Source organism: Leishmania mexicana, chromosome 29, assembly GCF_000234665.1.
Source record: "Leishmania mexicana MHOM/GT/2001/U1103 complete genome, chromosome 29".
Taxonomy (NCBI): Eukaryota; Euglenozoa; class Kinetoplastea; order Trypanosomatida; family Trypanosomatidae; genus Leishmania; species Leishmania mexicana.
In genome coordinates this window covers 814,392-837,943 of record NC_018333.1, presented here as the reverse complement: position 1 = coordinate 837,943, position 23,552 = coordinate 814,392, and the positions used below count along the sequence as shown (strand labels likewise).

Sequence of the window (23,552 nt, the reverse complement as noted above, 5' to 3'; positions counted from 1 at the left end):
ATGAGGCCGGCGAGGTAAAGTGAGGTGAAAAGCCGCCAAGTTTTTCTTGGGTGTCAGTGGGGGTGGGAGAACCTCTGATGCCGCGTTGCCTGCGACCACCACCACCCCTCCCCCTCTGGAAGGAGTCGGCCTCCAATTGATGCGCTGCTCGCGTGATATGTGTGCGTCTGCTGTGGCTGTATGGTTCCTTTTCGCTGTCTTTCGAAAAAAAAACGTGGTCATCTTCCCCTTTTCACGTTGTTGTTCTTCGTGACGCAATCCCTCTCTACTCTTTGCCGTTCCGTCGTCGCACTCGTTGCCAGTGTCACTGCCACGACGAGCACACCCACACCCACACTGCAGCGACGAGAGCAAGCCCTCCCCCATAACCGAGAAGCCTGCGAGCGCTACTCTCGCGATTTGCACACCGGCAGAGACGGACATACATGCATAGAAGGCACAGCCTAGAGTCGCCTCTGACGGGTCACACACCCACTGGAGTATCCATACATATTGGCGCACGCATACATCGCAGACCGTCATGAAATCACGTATCTTGCCCGCGCGCAACTCTTTGGTGTACTCTTTAGCGCAGCTGTAAGCGTTGGCGTCCCTGGGAATGCCATCATCGTCTCCGTCGCCATCGTCAGGGCCACGGCAGCCACCGCTGTGCGACAGCAGAAAGCGCCGGTGTAGTACCTTGCCACCGAATCCACCGCTTGCGGATGTCGAAGCACCTCAGTCGAGCGAGGCAGAGGAACCGATTCCGTTTCTCGCCACCATGTCCATGAACCAGGTCGGCTTCTTGCACGCCCGCAAGTGCACCAGGCGCGACCTCCTTGGTACTTCGCTGGGAAACTGTCCTGCGTCGGACAATGTGCTCGTCAACGGTGCTTCTCACGGCATTGAAGCATCACCTGTTCCAGAATCAAGTTCAGCCACCTCGAAATCCCTCGCATCGGCAACTTCTGCTCCGCTGGCGCAAATGGCTGAGTTGGAATGTGATGTGAGTCACCTCGAGCAGATGCTCATGGAGATCATGGACGCCGCCAAAGCATTCGCGAGCACGAGCCAGGCACCACCATCGGATTCAACGCAGCAAAGCGTGGATACGCTTCCGGCATGTGGGTACCTGCTGCGCACGTGCTTTCATTTCGACACGGGCGCCTTCAAGCCCCATCAGCAAGAGGTGTGTCTGTCGGTTCTCGCTGGCGTCAACACGCTCGCCGTGTGCCCCACGGGCTGGGGAAAGTCTCTCTGTTTCCAGTTTCCAATGCTCGTTCATCGTCTGCTGTTTCAATGTCGCTACACGCGGTGGTGCCGGCAAGCTGCGACGTCACCGGCAGCAGCGCAGCAGGTGAGCGAGACGGCGGTGAAAGAAGGGCAGACGGGCACCTCGAGATCTGCCGGCGCTCTGCCAAGCACCGGTCTGCCGGCGCACCTGTTCAGCCGCTTCTGCGTTGTTGTCTCTCCTCTCCTCGCGCTTATGGAGGATCAGGCGGAGAAAGTCAACGCCGTTGATCACCTGAGCGCCTTTGTGCTGTCGGCGAAAGTGGGCGCTGACCGAGAGGCACGGGTGCTTGCCCAGCTTGAGTCCCCGATCTGCCCGCTTGACATCCTGTTCGTGTCGCCGGAGAAGCTCATCGCGAGTGTGCCGCTGCGGCGTCTGTTGCAGGCACAGACGCACCGGCTGGCGCTGGTATGCGTAGACGAGGTGCACTGTGTGTCTGGCTGGGCCTACGACTTCCGGCCCACCTTCATGTACGTCAGCCGCGTGCTGCAGAGCCCACTCCTTGGCGACCCAGCGGCACACCCATGTCAGGAGCGACGGGCAATGTGGGCGAGGGAGGCGCTGGCAGCGGTGCCGTACCTATGTCTCACCGCGACTGCCACGAAGGCAGTCGTGCACGACATCCAAGCCAGTTTCGGTATTGTGCGGACAGTGGCGTGCGGCGATCAGTGGCGGTCGAACCTTCGGCTGCAGGTGACGAACCTAGTTGAGCGCCACACGTCATTTTACCACCTCCCTTCTGCGTCGGGTGACGATGCCGAGGCTCGGGAGCCATCTGCGCGAGTGGCGCAGGACGCGCTCCTGGAGGCGGTGCAGCAGCTGCCGAAGCCGATGATTGTGTACGTACAAAGCCGCGCAGACGCAGACGCGTTGTCGGGACTGCTTTCCTCCAAATGTGGGCAGGCGCACTCGCCGTCGCCGTCGGCGGTGTCGGGGACGCACTCTGGTGTGTTCCATGCCGCGCAGTACCCGCTTCCACGCGAGCAGGGTAGCGCAGTCTACGATGCGGAAGGCGAGGGTAGGGAAGAGAACCCCAATGACGAGCACGCAGAAGCGCCACGCGCTCCGGAGGCCGCGATGGTGATCCGCCCCTATCACGCCGCGTTGACACGGACGATGCGGAGCGCCACTCAGCGACAGTTTCTGCAAGGCAAGATCGACGTATTGGTCGCCACGATCGCGTTTGGCATGGGCGTCGACAAGGCCAACATCCGCAGCGTTATCCACGCCTCAGCACCGAGCTCGATGGAGTGCTACGTGCAGGAGATCGGCCGGGCGGGTCGCGACGGTGCGCCAAGCATCTGCCGTCTCCTGTACAACCCTTTTGACTTCTACACCCTCCGGTGCCGACTCTGGGGGACGCTGCTCTCGCCGTCCGAGATGCACTCCATCGTGCGTGCGATCTTGTCGTGTTCTACGACCCACGTCGGGCGGCGACTCATGCTTGTCTCTGTATCCGCTCTTTCAGCGGAGCTGGGCTTCAGTGAGGAGATCATCGAGACGGTTCTTTTTCTACTCCTCACCGCAACTCAGCCCGAGGCTCCACTTGCTGAGGACTTCTCCTCGTGCACATCCTCTTCCCGTCTACCTGTCCCCTTCAAGAGTGTTTTCGGCGCGTATCCGCTCAGCTACAAGGTTCTGCGGGTGCAGGAAGAGGCAGGAAAAGACCGTGATCCGGAGCTGGGGAGCTCGACCAGCAATGCCACCCTCCGCGGCAGAGCAGCGCCGTTGAAGCGACGGCGCACTGGCGCCACAGAGGCACGAGGTGGCTCCTCCTCGGCCGTCGCCGGCGTGGGTCTTCTCCTTCGTCAGCTCGGGGCCACTGACGCGGTGCTTGAGCTGTGCCGCGTGACACCAAACATGTCGAACCAGATCGAAATGGCGAACAAGCTGTCGATGCCGCTTGACGAGTTTCAGCAGCGCATGCAGGACCTCGTGGAAAGCGGCATCGTAACGGTCGCCAAGTATGGCAGGTCGTCAGCTTTCCTTCTAGAGTTAGCAGACTCGTTCGACGAGGCGGCGAGTCCTGCCGGCCAGCAAGCCCTCGCCTCACACCTTTTAGCGCTCCATCGCGGTCGTCTGGATGCGCAGGCGGCCGGGCTGCGACGGATGTTCAGCGTCCTTCAACGCCCAACCCACGAGGCCATCGCTGCTGAGCTGAGCAGGGAGCCCGGTGTGTGCGGCACGGGGCTCGACAACGGTCATCTCTCATGGAGGCCGCCAGGCCAGGGGATGGGCAAGATGAAGGCCGTATCTCTGGTCAACGCCTTTGTCGAAGAGAATCGCCTCCGAATTCATTCCACCTATGAGGCGCTGCGTGCTTTGTTGGGGATTCGCCCAAGGAGTCTTATCCAGCATGGCAAGTACGCAGGGCAGCTTCCCTTGGCTCAGAGCTGGTACGTGAACTCCCCGTACTTTGGGGCGCTGCGCACCTTTGAGCTCTCTTGGGTGCTACAGGTGCTTGCGCCCCACCACCTCGACGCCCCAACCGCTGAAGCGTGAGGCCGCAGTAACACTTGGTAGCGTGAAGAGAGGAGAATAAAAGCGAAGCCGCTAAACGCATTCCTCCCCCCCAAAGAAGAAAAAGCGGCCGAGTCCTGAGGGCAGCGAAACACGACCCACTCTGTCCCGCATGACGCGTGGTCTTTCAGCGCGGACTGTGCAGCGAATCGACGTTGTCCCGGAGTCTGTTTGTGTGCGTGTCCGTGTGCGCTTCTGCGCGCGCGTGTGCGTGAAGACTTCTCTGATACCCCACGCTTCACATGAACCCCCTCTTCCTCTTGCGTGTGTGCGGCGTTTTTATAAACCATGTCCTCTTGCCTTCGCCCTACTCCCTCGCCATTTTCCTTGTGTCGCCCCTCCCCTTATCCACTCTCTCCTTGCCCTCTTTTTATTTTCCTGTACTTCGTGTTGTTAGCGGCGAGAGAGGGACGGCAAAAGGGAGCCTCTTTTGTCCGAGAAGTACGTGTCACTGGGCGAACGCGGCCGGCGAAGGCACGCGGACAAGCCCGGCCTACGGCATGCTGGTTCAGATCGGAGAAGATACGAGCAGCGAAGCCACCTTCCCTCCCCCTCCTCACACACACACACACGTAGGCGCACGCACACGAAACACCGAGGCACAAGCGTGCTCACGCATCTTTTCCCTGACTGTGTTTTGCCTCCATTTTGTATGTTTCCCATTTATTCCGACGTCATGTGTTCTGTGCGTCTTTTCGTACTGTTGCGCTGTCATGACCCGTAACGTTTTTCGCGTTTTCTTTTTTGTGTTGTGTGCGGTTTGGCGCTTCTCGCCATGTGTCTCTGGTGTCCGGCTCTCTTCTCGCTCTTGATCTTGCCCTTGCTCTTGATGGCTCCGCCGTTCTCTTGCCGATGGAGACTTCTTCGGAAAGTTGAATGCGACGGTGAGAATTACAGACCCACAGTCGCAGAGAGGAAGAGGGGGAGAGAACGATGGCGACAGTGTCAGCTGAGAAAGGATAGAACATGGATGACATCCAGCCATAACCGTAGTAGCAAGCACACAAAATGTACGATGGCTGGCTCACAAGTTCGCAAGCCGGTTATTCGTAGCGCTTCTTAGGGTCTTGGTTTGTTCCCGTGGCTCGCTTGCTTGCTTTCTCCAGTACCTCTGTGTCTTTTTTTTTCGTATGACTTTCTTTATCCTCCTGTCGTCCATGTCGGCGCGTCTGTGCCGATGCCTCTTTGACACTTTTTCTTTTCAAACCGCTATGTTGTTTGTACGAAGGCGGGGAGGAGGGGGCTCATCCAACGTCGTGCGGGAGACCGTCTCGCTCTACGTCCGTTCATGCAATCCTTCAATCATGCGCGCGCGCACGTATAAGCACACCCATCTGTGATAATAAAAGCCGAACACAACGGCACTTCTGTTTTCTTCTTCGGGCTTCTTTGATCTGGCAATGTGCGTACACAGACGCCTGTGACCCACGGTGTAGGTAACTGTTTTGGTGCTGCTTGGATGGTGCATGGTGCGTTGCTTCACACCGGGGGTTATGTGGACTCTCACCTCATTGGCATGTCTCTGACTTCTTGGTGCGCTACAGTGGCGTGGACGATTCGCATCACCACTGAACTTTCATTAGCCGAGTCGACATACTGGCAAGCGATGCGTTTTTCCTTCTCAGAATGCACAGTCTCTGCCGTGCCACACGACCTCAAGTCCGCTCGATCCCACCGACCCTGTCACAGGGCCCCCATGCGCCTGGTCCAAAGCAGTGCTAGACATACGCAAAGTACAGCAATGCGGCAACACAGGCACCTGCGAACACGACCCGTGCCTCAAACTCCACCCCGCACAGGCGCCTCAGACCCTCCCCCTTCCCCCACACACACGAGTAGGCCAGTGGGAGGGGGCCGGGTAATAGATTGCGTTCGAGTCACGCTGACACTCTGCCCATCATGTGGATGAAACAAGCATGTGCACGGTCGCAGGTCTCCCTGCCGCCACGCCGTCCATCACCTCGCTGCCGACATGAATAGCGATAAGTCACTCTGGGCTCCCTACGTCGTCGGCACTTGGACCCTGTTTCAAAACCAGACGTGGCTTGGGATCGGCAGGGGATAGCGGTCCTGCCTGGGCTTCCACTCTGAGTGAGAGGGAAAACGGGTGCCAGTGAGCACTGGAGGATACCACGCGCGGAGGGGTATCCTTCGTCATGAGGTAAGCTGAAGGCGAAGTGTTTCCTCCCACGGAGACAAAAAATGTCTATATATCCGTTGTTGTGCTCATGCACATTTTTGTTGCTGATGCTTCTTTAGCCTTGCTGCGGAGTTGGCTACTTGCTCGTTGTATGGGTATGGGGCTTTTTTGCCTGTTGTGCGCAGCATCGGCTCTGCACACGTGCACGCATAGATGCTGGCGCAATCGTGCTCCGTGAAAAGGGCACTGAGCGCGACTAACGAGCCCCATGGTTTCGCGCCTTTGTTTTCCGACTTTTTTTTCTCGCCTTACTATGTCCTTGACATGTCGCTGTCGGCACGGATGCACGCAAGGCGACACAATGGTGCATCACGTTGTGCAGGACGATTTCTAGTTTTGTGTGTGCGTGTATGTGTGGCTTTCTCTCTGTGTAGCTATGAGAGTGAGGGAGTGTTTTGCTGACCCAAGTGTATGGACCGTCAGTGAGAGAGCATGAAGCAGCGCAGAAGCCCTCATGGGCACCTTCGCCCACCGCCTGCCGTCGCGCGCACATGCGCACGTTGCATCTGTAGTGTAGAACTGTGCGCCTGTCGGTGATAGCGTAAGAATGGTGGCGTGTTCTCAACTCCCAGGACATTTTTCTTGCTAACCGAGTACAGTAGCTCCTCTCCGGCTCAGCGGCTTCATGCGAAGGGCTGAGCTGCGAGTGGCAAGGGTAATTCTACGCACGTAGGTGCCACCCCCGAACCTTTTCCATCCGTCCATCCGCCCCGATGGTATTCACTCTTCTTGCCTCTTTTTTTTCTTCGCACTCGTTTCTTCGCGCCTGCGCATCTCAGACGGCGTCTCGGTCCTTCACTTTCGCCGTAAACGCGCCCGGAAAGGGGGTGACGCGGAGACTCACTTGTGAGTCGCACAAACAATTTAGTACACCACACACAACACGCACAGACAGACAGAGGGACAGAGAGAGAGACGACTAATCCAACGGGCTCTCCAGTATTCTTTTTTTTTATCTGCGTGTGTGTGTATTAAAGGGAGAGAAGGTCCTCTTGTATAGGTTTTGTTTTTCCCCTGCGTCACCGCACACAGACGACATCATTGCCCGATACTCGCGGGGAGACAGAAATCTATTAAGTAACTGGTGCTGCTCAGCTGGGATGTGAGTCGACGCCTTTGTTTGGGTGTTGATCTCACGGTGCGAACAACAACAAAAAAGCAGTGCGCAACAAAGAAGCACGCTTTTCATCGCGACGAGAGGCGGAGCAGGCGGAGTTCGGGCAAGCCGACGGGAAGAGGGGACGTCTTTGACTCCGCTGCTCGGCGGATTAGAAAATAAAAAGTTTGGCTGCGTTGTTTTGGTGCGTAGCTTGTGCGTCGGGACTCTCTACGCACTCTCGGTATCCTTTGCTTGCACCTTGCTGCAGGAAAGCCCTCTACTCGTGGCATTACGTGCACAGGGACATGTTCCGTCGTCACGGGCGTCTCTGTGCCGCGGCGGCGGCGGCTGCAGTGGCCGCGAACGCGGGTGAGTCGGCCAGCAGCTGCCTCTCTGAATCGTCGTCCCTCATGCACGCTGTGGAGTCTGTTTCACCGATGCCGGTGTACTTGAAGCCGTCCAGCAGCCCACAGCGCAAAGCGAGCTTTTACTTTCCCCGAATGCGTGAGAAGTGCCCACCGGGCTACGCTTTTCAGCCCAGCTCGCTCGGGACTGCGTTGCCACTGTTCAGTATCACGTCATCCTCGTGCGAGTACTACGCCTTGCGGCTGCCGCTCTTGAAGGCTGGGTTCCGCCGTGTCCCTGCAGAAGCTCGTGACGTGGCGAGCAACCTCGTGTGGGGACGCTCGATGCGGTTCTGCGAGATGCTGCGCGACGGGCAGCCGACCCCGCTCCTCGACTTCGCCGCTGCTGATTCGTCTGAGCAGGCAGCTTACATGGAGAAGCTTCGCATGGTGAACTCTCACCAGCGGTACAACCACTTCCCGCTGAGCCACGCAAACATCGGCTGCAAGCGAGGGATGGCGGTGAATGTGCGCCGGGCCTTCAAGGATGCCATGCAGTGCGCCACCACGTCAGGAGAGCGTAAGGCGGTGCAGTCACGCTACAGCTATGTACCACGCACCTGGTTCTATCCGCAGGAGCGGGAAAGCTTGGTGACTGCCATGAAGGCATCACCGAGCGACCGGCACTTCATCTGGAAGCCGTCTCGAGGCAGCTGCGGCCGGGGCATCTTGATCTCGCAAGGCGGCACCGAGCATGCGCCGTCATGGGAGCGCATCATGGAGGAGATTGACTGTAAGGCAGCCTCTAAGGAGACTCGGCGGCTCTTCAGCAGCTACGTTGTGCAGGAGTACATTGAGAATCCTCTTCTCGTGGAGGGTCGAAAGGTGGATCTGCGCCTCTATGTCGCTGTCACCTCTTACAACCCACTCACCGTCTACTGGCACGAGGAGGGGCTGGTGCGATTTGCAGCTGAGCCGTACAGCGACACGACTAACTCATCATCCTCGAGTATCGACTGTGGCGGGATGGAGGTAGGCGACGGAGCCGTTCTACCAGGCTCTCTGGCCGGTAGCGCAAGACACGAGAGCGCTGGTTCTCGCAACAGGGGCAACAACCACAGCGGCAGTGTGACTCCGTCGGCTTACTGCACAAAGCACATGCACGACCGTTTCCGACACCTGACAAACTACTCGGTGGGCAGGCGTTACGTCGCCATGCATGGCCATGGCCGTTCCATTCTATCCTTGCCGACGGAAACCAATGCGGTTGACGGGGATGCAGTCCTACCGGAGCTGAAATGGTCTCTCCAGCGGCTGTGGGACTACATTGATGCTTGCGGTGAAAGTACTGTGAGGAGCCGCACAGGAGTGGCACCGGCTCGTCGCGCCTCCGATGCAGTGCGTGAGGAAATTGCCCAGCTGATCACGCGCACCTTAATGGCGGTACGGCCTGTCGTCAACGACGCCGTTCGCCGTGTGCCGATGCCGGGCAGCTACTTTGAGCTGTATGGTTTCGACGTCATGCTCGATGCCAGCCTCAATCCGTTTCTCATTGAAGTCAACACGCTGCCGTCGCTTGAGAGCAGCTCGACGTTCGACTACTCCACCAAGACAAACGTGGTGGCTGACCTGCTCAATTTGGCGATGCTGGAGCCGTTCGAGAGGAATATGGCACCAGGTAGCACACTCTGGAACTCGTCCCGGCTGCGCGAGGACCTACACGGCCCCCTCGCAGCAAAGGATCGGGGGCTTTTCCACATTGCGGAGGCGGGTGACGTCGATGTGGTTGCTCGCGGCAACGCTGCTGGAACCCGCGAGGACGTGGAGCTGCGCATGAGGGACGAGCTTGCTTACGCCCGCGGCTTCCACCGCATCTTCCCCGCGAAGACGCTTTCAGGGGCCTCTTCGCAGAAAATAGAAAGAGAAAGCTCAGTCAGCATTTCGGACTTGTCAGCACCACCGACTTTGCACCAGCCACTTGACTCGTTGGCGATGTGCCCCTCCTACCTGGCGGACTTGCACGCATATGAGTCACAGGGCCTTCTCAGCGCGGAAGACACGTGGGCGTTGGCGTCGTGATATTGTTGTTGTCCTTTTTGGGGGGTTTCATCATATTTGCTGACGACACCAAATCCACGCGCACGTCTACACGTTCACGCTACATGTGCACGAGTACCGCGCTGCGGCATTCTGCTTGTGCAACGAGAGGCGGAGAGAGAGCATAGCGAGGTGTAGGGAAGAGACTTTTGGGGGGACCCATGATCTTCCTAAAATGCGCTTGTTGTAGCTTGTGAGGTTCTTGCCTCCCCGAAGGGATGCTGAACGTTTTTTTTTTCGGTGGTGCATCTCCCTCCCTGCTCGCTCAGCAACTCTCCGCGTGAACGTCCGTCAGTATGCGACTCTCTTTGCGCTTGCCAGCCTGTCTGTGCGGCTCATCGAAACCGGTGAGCCTGCGCCTCCTTTGCAAGTGAATATGCGAAAGGGAGGAGGCGATGACTTTGAGAGTGCGGCAACGCGATGGTGACGGGAAGGGGGTATGCCGGCGCAGGACACAGGCTCACGCATCCTTCAAGGGGGAGAGAAAGAGAGGCATTCGATGTTCCGTGGATTCCCAAGTCTGTGCGTATCGCTGTGACTCCAGTCCGGGCGCTCTCTTGATTTTCTAGCGTGCCACTTGATCCCGCGAGGTGGACATGCTTCTTGCCCCATCGCTCTAGCACCGCCCCCCCGCCTTTCCTCTCCCCACTCGCTAACCCTCTCTTCTTGTTGTGGTCATGAATGCTGCGATGTGTTCTTACTACTCTTATCTTCCCCAGCCCTCATCTTCACAGACACCGCGACCCCCCTCCTCCTCCTCCCTTCCATCGGTAGACATGCACCGAATGTGAGTCATCCTCACGGTCAGCGCATGCACACCTTCTCTAAAAAAAAATCACTGCGTCTCGACGAGGCTTGACAAACGGAAAAAAAAACAGAAAATAAAATACAGAAGCAGGCAAACCGTAAAAGTCGGATATACGCGTCACCGATACTCGACTGCCGTTGTCACTCCCTCTCTCGTGGTGGCGGATGCTAATTCGCGTCTCATTCCGTTTCTCGTTTATTCATCCTTTCTTGCCCCCCCTCCCTCCCTCCCTCCCTCCCTCCCTACCCCGGAGGAGTGCGCCAGAGAGTGCAGGAGCATACATCTGCGTTCTCCTACTGGACTGACGAGCTCCCCACTAAAGCCTCCTCCCCCCCCCTCTGCGCAGAGGTGACGAAACGCCCTTGCTGTCTTCTTTCCACTACTGCACCTCAGAAGTCTCTGGGCCTGATCATGCCATCCTCGGTCACCGTGCAGGATGCTCGCAGCTTGCTGTGTCTGTGAGGCATCGCTGGTCCTCCGCCACGTTTCTCTTCCTCTCTCTCCCCATCTCCCCACTGCACCCGTTCGAACATGCCACGTATCGGCGACAGAAGCAAACTTCGCCGCGTACGCACGGCGGTCACGATGTACAAGGGAGGTTCCAGGCACACGTGGAACCGCTGTCTGCCGTGCACTATTCCTTTGTCATGTTGTTCTCTCTAGAGAATAGAGCAACTACAAAGCGACAACAGAAAAAGCAAGCGGGGTACGTTAGAATGAATGTGGACTCTGGCGACGAGGCTAATGGCGAGGCGGGCCCGGCCACCGCAGCGGTGGCTCCTTTTCCGCAGCTGACGCTTGAGGAGGAAGCTGCGCTGCTGGCCAAGTACGGCGCCGAGGGGCCCTACAACGACGGCCTTGAGTGGGCAGCACCGAGTCAGTTTAAATCGCAGATGGGCGACGGCCATGTCTTTCTTACGGGTACGGCGTCCAACGACAACGACGTGAGCGATGGCGCTGTCGTCGCAGACCCCTGTGGCCATGGCGGCACGACTGCACCCAGGCGTGACCGCGAACACGGGCACAAGGACCCGCTTCGACTGTATCTCCACGAGAAGTTTCCTTCCCTCTTGTTGCTGGACAGGACGACACCAGCGACGCTGATGGAGACTGTTACGGACGCCCTTGACGCTCTCGAGAACCTGAGCAACGGCGATGGGCTACAAAGAGAACGAACGGCGTGCCATACGTCAACACCGTCACTTACCCGATTCACGCGGTCTCCCGCGGTGGAGCGGCATGCTGCTGTCTTGCGAAGCGGAAAGGAGTGGGCGCGTCGTGCGAGTCTCGCAGTTCAGGGTGCGTCTATCGCTTCCATGGCATCGCACTTGTTTATGCCAGACACTCATGAGGCACCCTTGGCGTGCCGTGGTGATCCCTCCCCCATGAAAGCAGCCGGCGACCCTGCATGCACGGAGGATATCGAGTTTCACCGCCTAGTTGAATCAACGGAACAGCTGCTCGCCAAGGCAGCGGAGACACTGAAGGCATGCTCTGCGGCGGCGTGTGACCAGGAAACAGAAGACATAGCGTACGCCGTGCGCAAGCAGCAAGAGCGCGAGGCGCTGCTTACGGAGGATGCGCTAGATGTGTATTTCGACCGGATGGAGGTGCTAAACGGAGACGAAGATGACGAAGAGGCCGTGCAACTGCTTCGTCGTGCTCGCGAGGGACGTGCACGGCTCCGTGCCACCCTAGCTCTGCGTACAGTGAGTACATCTGCAAGTGACATCAGTGCGGGGTATGATGAAGTGGAGATGACGCCGTCCGCCGAAGATGTCGACGCCGACGCGCCGACCCTGTTTACCCAAACGCCGGGACTCCCGTATCTTTGCGCATTCGAGATGGAGCTGCCGTTAGCCGTGCAGCCGCTGCCTGGCAGCGACGGCGCTGTGCTGCAGGCACAAAAAAAGCATCCCGGGATCCGCGGTGCAACGAATGCGGTGTCAGAGGTGGAGGGCCCGCCGACCGGATCGACAACTGAGGAAGAAAAGTCCCTGTCGCTCCCGCAGCTGCTCACAAGAAGCACGGAGGTGCTTGCGCTGATCGCCAACACGGAGCTCCGCGATGGCCAGATGCAGCTGCATGCCACGGCGTCAAGAGAAGCGCACGTGCGAGCGCGTCGACCCGGTAGTGCTGCTCGACAAGGCGTGGCACAGGTCAAGCTGCAGAGCTACGAGCGCAATGCACTCGGCCTTGCAACTCTTCCGTCGTTTGTGCAGCAGCTCGACATACTTCTCTCCCCCACACGAGAGGAGCAACAGTACCGTGGAGCAGTCCCAACGCGGTCGCTTCAGCCGTATACCCAGGTAGGCCTCGATAATGGCGCCAACGCCGCTCAGGAGCAACAAGGTGGAGGTAGCGGAGATGCAGCCGATTCCGTGTCGGTTGTGAACACTTCACTAGAACGCATTCGCCGGCAGGCGGCACTAGAGTTGTTTCTTGTAGACCGCGAGGCCACTGAGGGCCACCGCATGCGCATCGAAGATGAGCTGGTGGAGCGCGAGATTCGCGCCCGTGCAGATTGGCTCACTTGGTACGCAGAGCAGCGCACTGCGTTGGAGCGGTCGGCGGTCCAGGCTGCGGAGCACCTTTGCGAAACTCAGAGAACCGCATACGCCGAGCTCCTCGCCACCGCCACCAAGGACAGAGCGCTGGTGCAGCAGTCACAGGAACTGCGACGCCTCCAGGAAAGTGAAAAGCTGGTGTACACGCTCATCCTAGAGTGGGAGGTGCAACGGGAGAAGCTGTTGCAAGAGGAGGCACTATCGCTTCGGTTGTTGCGCCGCGACGCAGACGAGGAAGAGCAGCGCGCTCGAATGGCCACCCAGAAACGGGTGGACGGCGAGATGGCAACTGCAAAGAGCGCCATGGAACAGCTTCGCGCCGTCTTCGAGCAGCAGCGTGTATGGGCATGTTCACAGACACTGCAAGGCGAAGATGACGCGTCTGCTGCTGACACAGCGGTGTCTCTAGACGAGAACACACTGCGCGAGAGCCAATGGTATTCTTGGCGGATCGCGCCGTTGCTGAGGGAACGGGCGGCATTGCTGCGCTGGATCTCGACGCGACAAAAGACGCTCGAGAGCGTCCGCACTCTTCTTGTAGAAGCTGAGGGCCATTACCGCGCTCATGTCAAGGGTGCTGCTCAGAGCCTCAACAGCATCGAAGCTTCAGCCTCTGTGGTGGTGCTCCCCGAGAATCCCCCTCTCGTGGAGGAGTGCGGTGTGCCCGCAAAGCAGGCTGCCGCGGATGCTCGAGTGCTGGACGCCGACACATTTGTGAGGCTGCTCTGGCCGTCGCTCCACACTGTGGCACGCAGCCCACGGAGGGCACCCCAGCACCTGGCGAAACTTGTGCTCTCCCTCGAAGACCTGCAGCAGGTGGACTGGGGCCAGCTGCGTCACCTCAGCCTCAGCGCTGCCCAAGGTGCCAGGCCACAGTGCGAACCCAAAGCCGCTGTTTCGGTCGCGCGTGTGGTGAAGGAGTTGGATTTAAGCGGCAATCCGCTGCGGCAACTGGATGTGTTGGAGGCTGTCCGCACTTTTTCCTCGTTGCAGTCACTCAGCGTCTCTCACGCGCAACTGCATACCCTGGACGTATCAGGCCCAACAGGCACGACAGACAGAGCGCTCGCGACGGGACTGCCCGACCAGCGCCGCCTCTCTGCCGGCAGCGCTCCCTCTTCTCGCACATCGCACCTGCGCCACGTGGCGGCGGCGCGCAACCACGCCTTGGCGGCGCGGGTTCACCTGCTGTCTCTTACCGTCTCCTCCAATAATCTCGCTTCGCTCACGCCGCTGAGTACGCTCGCCTCCTCCTCGTTGGTCCGCTGCACGGTCACAGAGAACAAGCTGACTGCCCTCGACTCCCTCAAGGGCTGTGTGCAGCTGCGCGAGTTGTCAGCAGCTCACAACAGACTGACTGATGCGCACGCCGTCAGCGCGATGCCGCTGCTGCGCGAGCTGGATGTGGGGAGCAACGAACTCGCAACGTTGACTTCAAGAACAGATGGAGGTGAAGACGACGCTACGTCGAACTCGCCCATGCTGCTCAGCAAGCTGTGCGCCTCGCACAATCCACTGCGTGCGCTTCCAACGAGTCAATACGTCTACCCCTGCTTAACGCAGCTGTTTGTGAATCGCACGAAACTCGCCTCCCTTGACGCCGCCGCCCTCGGGTGGTTTCCGATGCTGACAGTGCTGCAGGTCGAGGGTAATGAGATCAGCGACATTAGCGGAGTGCAGCACTGTCCGCGGCTGAGGTCGCTGAGGCTATCGCACAATCGGCTTGCCTCTCTAAGCGCGCTAGAGCCGCTGAGATGCTGCACGCGGCTGCAGGAGCTTGATCTCACGGGGAATCCTTGTCTGGTCGAGGACTCCAATGATGTGCAACTTGCAGCAACTGTGACTCGTGCACTACACGAACTCGTTCCGTCTTTGGAGATACTGAACAACTGTCGTCGGGAACACGCGCGTGAGCTGCGACGAATGCCGGAGTCCCACTCGTCATCTTCCCGTGCACCGACAACAGGGACGGAGGCAGACGATCATCTGGACTGCGGATGGCACGCCGACGCTGCTCTTGCTGCGCTCGTCACGTCGTCGTCGCGATACCTCCCTGCTGCCACCCCCCAGCTATACCGAGAGGTCTTTTCCGCCCTGTGCTGGGATGCACAGCTGCAGCACGTACTGGAGGAGAAGGAGCTGCGTGAGGCGTACGCAGAGCGTCCGTTGAACCGCGCTAAGGCCTGGGAGCTCACCGCCTCTGACGCGGCTGCCGCTGTTTGTGCAAAAAGCGACGGCGATCAGCCTCCGAGTAATCCGAGTGCCGCCGCAGTGGCGGATCTTAACGCGTTAACGGCAGCACAAATTCACGTTCGCACCGCGGAGCACCAGCGTCATGTGGAACACTACCGGGTCGATGCCGCGGTGTTGTCTGAGTGGATCAGCCTCTCTTATCGTCCCCCTTCAGCGGCGCTCGCTGTGTCTGCCGAGGGTGACCCGCTAGCATGCACGCACGTTCGTAACTTCTCCTACAAGCAGCACCAGCACGACCACGTCGCCCTTCTCGCTCGCGCATACCTCACGGAGTGGCTGCACGGCCGTGTACTCGTTCGACGGGCTCGCCTCGAGCTGGCCCGTCTGCGGCTCGCGTATTGGCAGTCCCAGGCGCGCCAGGAGGAGCTTGCCGTCAAGCGCATCCAGCCGGTTTGGCGTGGCGCGGCATTGCGCTCACGGCTGCGGCGTTTTTTGTACCCAGAGCGCGCTGGCAAAAGCGAGGGGATTGACGTCGATGACTTTCCCAAGGTCAACGTGGACGACTGGCTCGTCGGCAACGCCGCTGCTCTGGCGCCAGTGGAGGTGCTCTTCCATGACGTGGTGGAGTCGGCGCGTGGGCTCGCCCCCGTGCCGTTCGACATTCCGGAGACGATGCCCTCGCACGCTGTGGCTGCAATCATTGAAGCATCGCCACTTCCAGTCTCCACCAGCTTCACCCCTGCACTCCCACGTGACGCTCCGTCGCACAGCGGAGTGATCAGGGACGACGCAGCGCCGCAGCGCATCGCTGGCAAGCCACCGAGTAGCGGCGTAGCGGTGGACAGGAAACTGAAGAACAGCGGTTCGACCCTGACTGAGGAGTGGGGTCCCCTTGTAGCGGCGCAGATTCGAAAGAAGCGGCAGAAGCTCGCTCGCTCGCACCAGCAGCACGTGCGCGAGGAATTCCTTCAGGACCCGCTGCGTGTAAAGCGCGAGGCGCGAGAGGATCGTGCGCATCAGCGGCCCAAGTAGTAGAATGCCCCTTATCCGCACGTACCCTCTTCACTGTCTGCCGCAGCAGTCGCAGCGGAGATGAAGTGTTGGCGCTCTCGCTGCTGCCATGTGCTTTCTCCCTTTTAGTCAAGCTGGACTTACTTTGACTCTGCCTTTCTCCGCAGCTACGTGCGCGCGCTTGGGTGGGGGAGGGGAGGCATGCGTCTCCCATGGGGTCGTTGGCAAGTTTGTACACTACGTATGCATTGGAAGAGGTACAACAACATGAAGGATAACGATAATGAAAGTGGCGGGGAAATCCTCGCTTCACGGCTGCATCTGTGTTGAAAGCGTTGCACTCGTTGTGTTGGCGAAGAAAAACGTGCCGACCTCGGGAGGAATGACGCGTTGAGTCATCTCGTGGAGGCTGCTGAGAGAAGCAGCAGCGAGGCATGGACGCCGCGAGAAGGCCACGGCTCCTGGGAAGGGGATCGCAGCTGTTTTTCCGCTGCCTGTTCTCCGTCGAACGGTAGCGCGCCTTGTTTGTGAATCAGTGGGCACGCCGACGGGCAGCGCCCACCATCCACGATGGATGCAGGCTGTGGATGCTTTAGGTTCCTGAAGAGGCACTTCTCACCTCCCCCCTCCGCCTCCCTCTTGACATCCCCGTCGTCGCCTCTTTTTCCTTTCTATCAGCTACCCGTACAGTGCGACTAGCATCTGTAATTTTCGCCCACGTGTAAGTGCGTGTGTGCGTGTCTCGATTTCTGGGACGTCCGCTTCCCACTCATTCGGAACCTTGGTGCACGCTGCGCGGCGGTGTCTTTCTACCCCTTTCGTACCATCTCCGGTTCTCACCTGCTTGTCCTGCCACCCTGTACAGACACGAGGCAGCACAACAAGCGAGAGGGGACCCCGCCTGCAGCTTCCATCGGCACGGCTCAATCAAGAACAGCAACACACATCATAACAACATCAGGACATCTTTTTTTTTTCGTTTTTCTTTCATCGTTTTGATCGGATCTCGGTGTACTCTAGCGGCAACACACACCACAGCATCCGCCGCGCCTGTCGCGCTTCACATCACCCTTGTCTTCCTCCTTTTATTCATGACCGGCCTCTGATCGCGGTTCGCATCACCCAGCGGCCATCGTGTACGGACGACCGTTTGGTGAACTCTCCTAGCTGTGGTGTGTCTGCACCGCGCGCATCCGTCGTTCAACGACGGCATACGTGCACGCCAGCCGTATATGTAAGGCTCGGCTCACCCACGTGACCTGTCCTTCTCTGATCACGCCTTTGAGCACCCGCTGCCCTTCAAGCTGTACTCTGTTAGCGGCCACCGCGATTACGGGGAAATGGTGGGTGCTGGAAAGGCGGCGAGCCCCTCTACCCCGCTACCTTTCCAGCAGAGCAGGGTGCCCGGTTTGAGTGTGCCCATCACCACCACCCCCAGCACTTGCTGCCCCAACTCCTCTGCCTCTACTCCCCTCTTCCCACGTAGCACCTCCACCAACCCCTTTCCGGTTCAGCGGCGCGGCGGCGGCTTCCACTTTGCTCGTGCGCTGGACAGCTATGAGTCGCGCGGCGACGCAGGCTGCAGTGACTGTGCTTTCAACGGCTTGGCCCAGAAACGCCACCCATCGACGAGCGAGAGGGCGGCGGCGACACTCACCTCCGTAGGGGCCGCGGCATCCCTGTGGTGCAGACGGTTAGGATTACGACTGCAGCTCTGCTCCAAGAACGCTGCCCAGCGTCTCTCGTCGACGAGGATCTTCAAAAACTCAGCGGACAGTCAGCGGAGCCGCGCCACTTACGCTCCGGTGCAAAGCCGTCACTCCGGCAACGCTGATCAGCCCCGGATGCGCCGCATTCGCCCACTCGACGAGGCCGTGGCAAATCAGTACTGCACGAACCTCGTAGTCAATAGCCGCTACACGGCGCAGAACTTCATCTTCAAGAACCTCTACGAGCAGTTCAGCCGCCCTCTCAACTTGTACTTTTTGGTCGTGGCCTTACTACAGTTCGTTTCGGTCATCGCGCCGGTAAACCCGCTGTCCACGCTGCTACCACTCCTTTTCGCTTTTACGCTGACCGCCGTGAAGGAAGGCTACGATGACGTGAAGCGGCACCAACAGGACCACAAATACAACCACACGCTTCGAAGGGTGCTTGACGCCGAGAATGTGGCCTGGGTTTCGCGCATCAACGCCGACATTCGCGTCGGCGATGTGCTGCTGCTGCGCGAGGACGAGGAAATTCCATGCGACGTTGTCGTCCTCGGCGCGACGTCGGCCGTGTACATCCGCACGGACAACTTGGATGGCGAGATTGACCTGAAGCCGAAGGAGACCCTTCAGTTCACTACGGTTGACCCAGGCAGTCTCTCGCGGCGCACAAGCGCGGTTTGCGAGGTCAGTTCGCAGACGGAGCCGCCTCCAGCCGTGAATGTCATTTCGGCCTTGACGAGCGTGAGCCTAGAGTGTCCTCCAGCGTCAGCGATCATGGACTCTTTTGAAGGCTGCGCTGACCTTCAACTCAGTCCCCAGGCGACCGTCTCTTGTGCAGGTGCCCCGTCGGGGCGAGTGCCCCTCACCCATCACCATCTCCTCCCCCAGTCGTGCGTCCTGAAAAACGTTGCGCAGGCGGTGTGCGTCGCAGTGTACACGGGCGATGACACTAAGTCTGGCATGAACAAGCGCGAGGCGCCTGTGAAGTGGGCGCAAATCGACAAGGACGTCAGCCGTTACTCTGCTTGCATTTTTGTGTGCCAGATACTGAACGCCCTCGTCTTTGGCGTCATGGGGTTTGTGAAGAACGGAAGCGTGCACGACATGGCCTGGTACCTGCCGCTGCCAGTGAGCGAGGCGAGCGGGTCGGCTGTCATATACCCGCTGCGCTTCTTTCTGCTGACGACGGTCATGATTCCCGTCTCCTTCAAGTTTGTCGTGGATGTGTGCAAGTACTACATGGCGAGAGCGGTCGAATGGGACGTCTCGATGATGCATACGGCCCCAGCGACAGCGGGGGCGCGGCGGTCAGGCCGGTCGCAGCAGATTGGGTGCAAGGTGAAGAACTCCAGTATTCTCGAGGACCTCGGTCAGATCGACTACGTCCTGTCCGACAAGACTGGCACCCTCACGCAGAATGTGATGGAGCTAGACGCCGTCACCGTCTGCCCTGGCCACCATATCTCTGTTTCCAAGATAGAAGCCACATGCACGAGTATGCCAGAGGAGCTGAAGAAGCAGGGCACCGCCACGCTTGTGACAGTGCGGCGATTCGCGCAGATGGTCGCCTTGTGCAACACCGTAGAAGTCGTGCATCCCCAAGCATCTTCGGGCAACGACCCGAGTGGCGCGGCGATCGCCTACCACGCCGCGTCTCCAGACGAGGTTGCTCTTTGCGCGGGGATGCGCAAGTTGGGGGTCTCACTGGTATACCGCAGCGAGCATCGCGCCGTGCTTCGCATGGGCCGCGGAGAGGACAGGAGCAGCACCGGGGCAGCAGCTGCAGTGGGGGCTTGCATCCACGGTGACAGCAGTGTATCCGTTGCAGGGGCAGACAACGATGACGAGGAGGAGCTGACGTGGACGGTGCACCACACCTTCCACTTCTCCTCTGAGAGGAGGACGATGGGGGTCGTTGTGGAAGAGTCCGGCTCTGGTCGAATTTGGTTTATTGTGAAAGGCGCCGACGATCGTGTGATGGAGATGGCCTCAGCAGGGCCGTCATCCTCGGCCGCCTCGGCGCACCCCCCAAAACCTCCTCTCCATCCGGAGTGCGCGGCGAAGCTGTCTCTCTACGCCCACCGCGGTTTCCGTACCCTCCTCGTCGCGTGCAAGGAACTCACACGGGCGGATCTGAGTGTCTTCCTGCGCAACATCGCGGAGGCGAGCTGTTTGACCGAGGGCCGGCAGGCACACCTCGACGCGCTGCGTGCGCAGATGGAGTCTGGCGTGACCATTATCGGCATCACAGCCATCGAGGACAAGTTGCAGGATGATGTGGGGGAGACGATTAGCGACATGCTCATCGCCGGCATCAAGGTTTGGATGCTGACAGGGGACAAGATGGAGACGGCAGAGCAGATCGGGCTGTCGTGCGGTCTTTACCGTGCAAGTGACATGGTCATTCGCATTAGCCAGACGCAGCCTGCCACGGACCTCGGCAGAGACGCCTGCAAGCGGGGCGGTGCGGCGACCAATGCGAGAAGCTGGAGCGAGGAGCTGCTCACCTTCCCGATGGAGCGACTGCCTCCCCCACCATCCTGGCAGTCGCGACGGAGCAGCGCTGCATGCGAGTTCGTGTCTGCGTCTGCGGCGCAGATGTGCGGCAAGGCGCTGGAAACGCGCGTGCTTGGCTTTGACGTGAGCGACTCGTCTCAGCTCTCGAACAGGCCGTTGCGCGCAATGGCGCAGGCAGGTGACAGTGTCGCGGAGGCAACCGGGAGCGACGCGGGTGGCGGTGCATTTGTGAGCGGCGGCCCCGAGCGTATCGCCGTCTTAGTTGTGGAAGGTGGTACTGTACTGGAGACCATCCTACAAGACCCAACACTGCGGGCACGCTTCCGCGAGATATCCAGCCGCTGCAGCAGCGTCATCTGCGCGCGCTCGAACCCGAGCCAGAAGGCCGCCATCGTCCGGTTTGTGCGCGGCGGCGGCTTCATGACGCTGTCCGTCGGCGACGGTGGGAACGATGTCGCGATGCTGCAGGAGGCACATGTGGGCGTGGGGATTGCGGGCAAGGAGGGGCAGCAGGCGGCCCGTGCCGCAGATTTCTCCATTACGCAGTTCTCCGACCTGCGTCCGCTGCTGTTTGTGCACGGGCAGCAGGCGTACACCCGAAGCGCATACGTGATCAAGTACAGCTTCTACAAGTCGATGCTGATTTCGTTCATTCAGCTGGTCTACAACGTAATTGGCACGCACGTATCTGGTGGTACCTTCTGGAACAGCTTCTCCCTTACCATGTGGAACGGCTTCTATACGCTGCCACAGACGATCTTCTACTGCTTCGACCGCTGTGCGTCGCGCGTAGTGCTGGAGCGAAATCCGTACCTGTACAAGATGACGCGGCACGCTGTCGACATACGCCCGGGCGAGTTTTTTGGGTCTTTTGTAGTCCGTGGCGTGTTGCAGTCTGTTGGGCTGCTTTGGCTAAGTACGCGGTTGTACGGGCCCGACTTCGCGTACGCCGACAGCGGTGGTACGGCGTCCAATGACGTGACGTTCAGCGTCTCCTACACGGCCCTGATGCTGTCGCAGGTGTACACCATGTGGTGGGAGTCGCACGCCGTTACCCCGCTGAACCTCCTCATGCTTCTTGGTATGCCGCTCTTCTACGTGTACTCTACGAGTGTCTATAGTGACAGCCCAGCACTTCAGTACTTTGGTGTGTTTCGCAAGTCACTCGACACCGCCGGAATCCTTTCGGCGTTTGGTGTCTCAGTGGCACTCGTGGTACCAAGCATAATCTACTTCACGGTGATGGTCTTTCAGACGCCTAACCCGCGCGATGTTCTGCGCCAAGCTGAGATTCGTCGTCAGCGGCTGCTGCTGAAGAGGCGTGACTACAAGCGCATGCAGCCGTTGTGGGTGCGCTGGTTTGGGGCCACGCCAGAGGACTCCTCCATGCTGTGTAGCCGATACTACACTGCGCAAAACATGGACAACGACGATGGAGGAGACGGCATGATTTGACTGCACGAACGTTTTGGGGAATGGACAGCAACGTGTGCATGTTTATCAACACAGACCAAAGGGTTTACATGTGCCGTCGGGCGCCTGTCAAAGGGAAGCCGCGACGCGCTGGCGGACACTGTGGGAAAGAGAAAAGAGCGCGCCTCGCTGCGTTCGTTTGCTGCGCCACACGTCACACACGCCCCCCACACACCCACCCCTCCACCGCCTTGCGGCCCCCCCATTCGTGAAGCTCTTGTCGCACCCTCCGTTACCGTGAGAACGGGGGACCGCCTGGGTGGTGTGAGGGTCCAGCGCCCACACTCGTGGTGGCGGCTGACAGGGCTGGGCTGGCGCTGGCTCGAGGAGGCGTGCGGTGATCATGATGCCAGCGCCAGCTCACTGCAAATCGTGTCGAGAGGTCACCAACTATGCGCATTCGCCCGCTTTTTTTGTATGTCTTCGCGGCGTTGCGGTGATGTTGAGGGTGATCCCGCACCTGGCCTGCTTTTTATGCGGTGGTAGTGCCATAGACTGCGCGGCGCCCAATGGTGCTGATTGACCCAATATGTCCTTGATGAACAGCCGCAAGTGCAACAGGGGTACATACACAGCTGCGGTTGTGTACGCGTATATTCGTTGACCCTTTTGGTGGGTGAGCGGACGCGTTGGAAGCAAAAAGGGAAAAAGGGCACTCGCCCTTGCGGCGATCGACTCCTTATTTCCGACCAATCCCGTCTTCGTGTTGGTGTTCGCGTTTTGGCGCCGTGATGGAGGAAGAGACGGGGAAGCGCACAGAGACGGGATAGCAGGAAGCTACGCTCTCTTCTCTTCCTCTGTCCAGTTTTCCGGGCTGGTAGAGTGATGTCTGCCTCACGCACGCGTGCCAGCTGGTTTTTCCCTCTCCTGTTCTCGCTGTACCTCCCTGTTCTCCACACCCAAGGCCCCCGTCTTCACTGCTTCTCTGTGAGGAAGGCGTCGATGTTTCTCGTGCATTCCCCTTCCGGCATCATCTGCTGGGGAAATGAGACATGAGGTTACCAACAGGCCTCCACAGGCAAGAGAAGCGTGTCTGCTTTCACAACAATGCCTGCGCTCTCTCGGAGGTGTACAAGAGTACATGAGCTAGCCTGTAGCGCCACTGCAGCCGAGCTTCGTCATCCTCGCTCTGCGCCCGAGTGATGGGGTTCGAGCATCACCGCCCTTGCCATTCTATCTCCGCCCTTTTCTCTTTCTCTCGCACTCTTTCCTCTCTCTTTCACACTCTCCACAGAAACGGCGCAGTCTCTCACGAGGACACAACTCCACGCCCTCCTCCAGGCTTGCTCGCGCACTCGTTGTTTGTTTATTTTTTCTGTTCTCTCCCTCTCTGTTTGTGTGTGTCTTCTCAAACGTATCTTGCTATCCTGTTATTAAGATTTCCCTTGTTCTCCTGTGGTTGTGTTATCTCTTGTGCCGCCGCTCGTGCCTGCTGTTCGTGTTCTTTACTTCTTGTCCCGTTCATCATCCGGAGAAGAAGACCACTACAGTGCATATTTGTTTACGGAGTCTTGGTGCTCGCCCCCCGCCCATAACCCGATAACGCACACCCCTCTAACTTCTTGCTTTGCTCCCTTTCTTTTAAAATTCAGAGAGACAAGGCAGCACGCCGAGTAACCGAGCAGTCTTTCGCTGTGTGTGTGTGTCGCTATCTTTCTCTCCCTCTCGCGTAACGTATCCTTGTTCTCCGCTTCGCTCAGTCCCCTCCTTTGAGATATCACGTCCTCGACCACCGTCCCTC

At 59.1% G+C, this 23,552-nt stretch overlaps 4 protein-coding genes across 4 annotated transcripts; all 4 read left to right on the top strand.

Moving 5' to 3' along the window:
* Window positions 1-760: 760 nt before the first annotated feature.
* On the top strand, window positions 761-3,772 carry LMXM_29_2290 (ATP-dependent DEAD/H DNA helicase recQ family-like protein; the record flags this gene model as incomplete). Its single annotated transcript, XM_003877324.1, has 1 exon — window positions 761-3,772. One exon carries the CDS (start codon window positions 761-763, stop codon window positions 3,770-3,772), a length of 3,012 nt encoding a protein of 1,003 aa, XP_003877373.1.
* A 3,622-nt stretch (window positions 3,773-7,394) lies between these two features.
* On the top strand, window positions 7,395-9,512 carry LMXM_29_2280 (tubulin-tyrosine ligase-like protein; the record flags this gene model as incomplete). The annotated part of the gene is made up of 1 exon (XM_003877323.1): window positions 7,395-9,512. One exon carries the CDS (start codon window positions 7,395-7,397, stop codon window positions 9,510-9,512), a length of 2,118 nt encoding a protein of 705 aa, XP_003877372.1.
* A 1,542-nt stretch (window positions 9,513-11,054) lies between these two features.
* LMXM_29_2270 (conserved hypothetical protein) lies at window positions 11,055-16,130 on the top strand (the record flags this gene model as incomplete). The annotated part of the gene is made up of 1 exon (XM_003877322.1): window positions 11,055-16,130. One exon carries the CDS (start codon window positions 11,055-11,057, stop codon window positions 16,128-16,130), a length of 5,076 nt encoding a protein of 1,691 aa, XP_003877371.1.
* Window positions 16,131-17,953: 1,823 nt separating this feature from the next.
* LMXM_29_2260 (putative phospholipid-translocating P-type ATPase (flippase)) lies at window positions 17,954-21,793 on the top strand (the record flags this gene model as incomplete). Its single annotated transcript, XM_003877321.1, has 1 exon — window positions 17,954-21,793. The coding sequence occupies one exon, from the start codon at window positions 17,954-17,956 to the stop codon at window positions 21,791-21,793; it is 3,840 nt and encodes a 1,279-aa protein (XP_003877370.1).
* Between the last annotated feature and the right edge of the window lie 1,759 nt (window positions 21,794-23,552).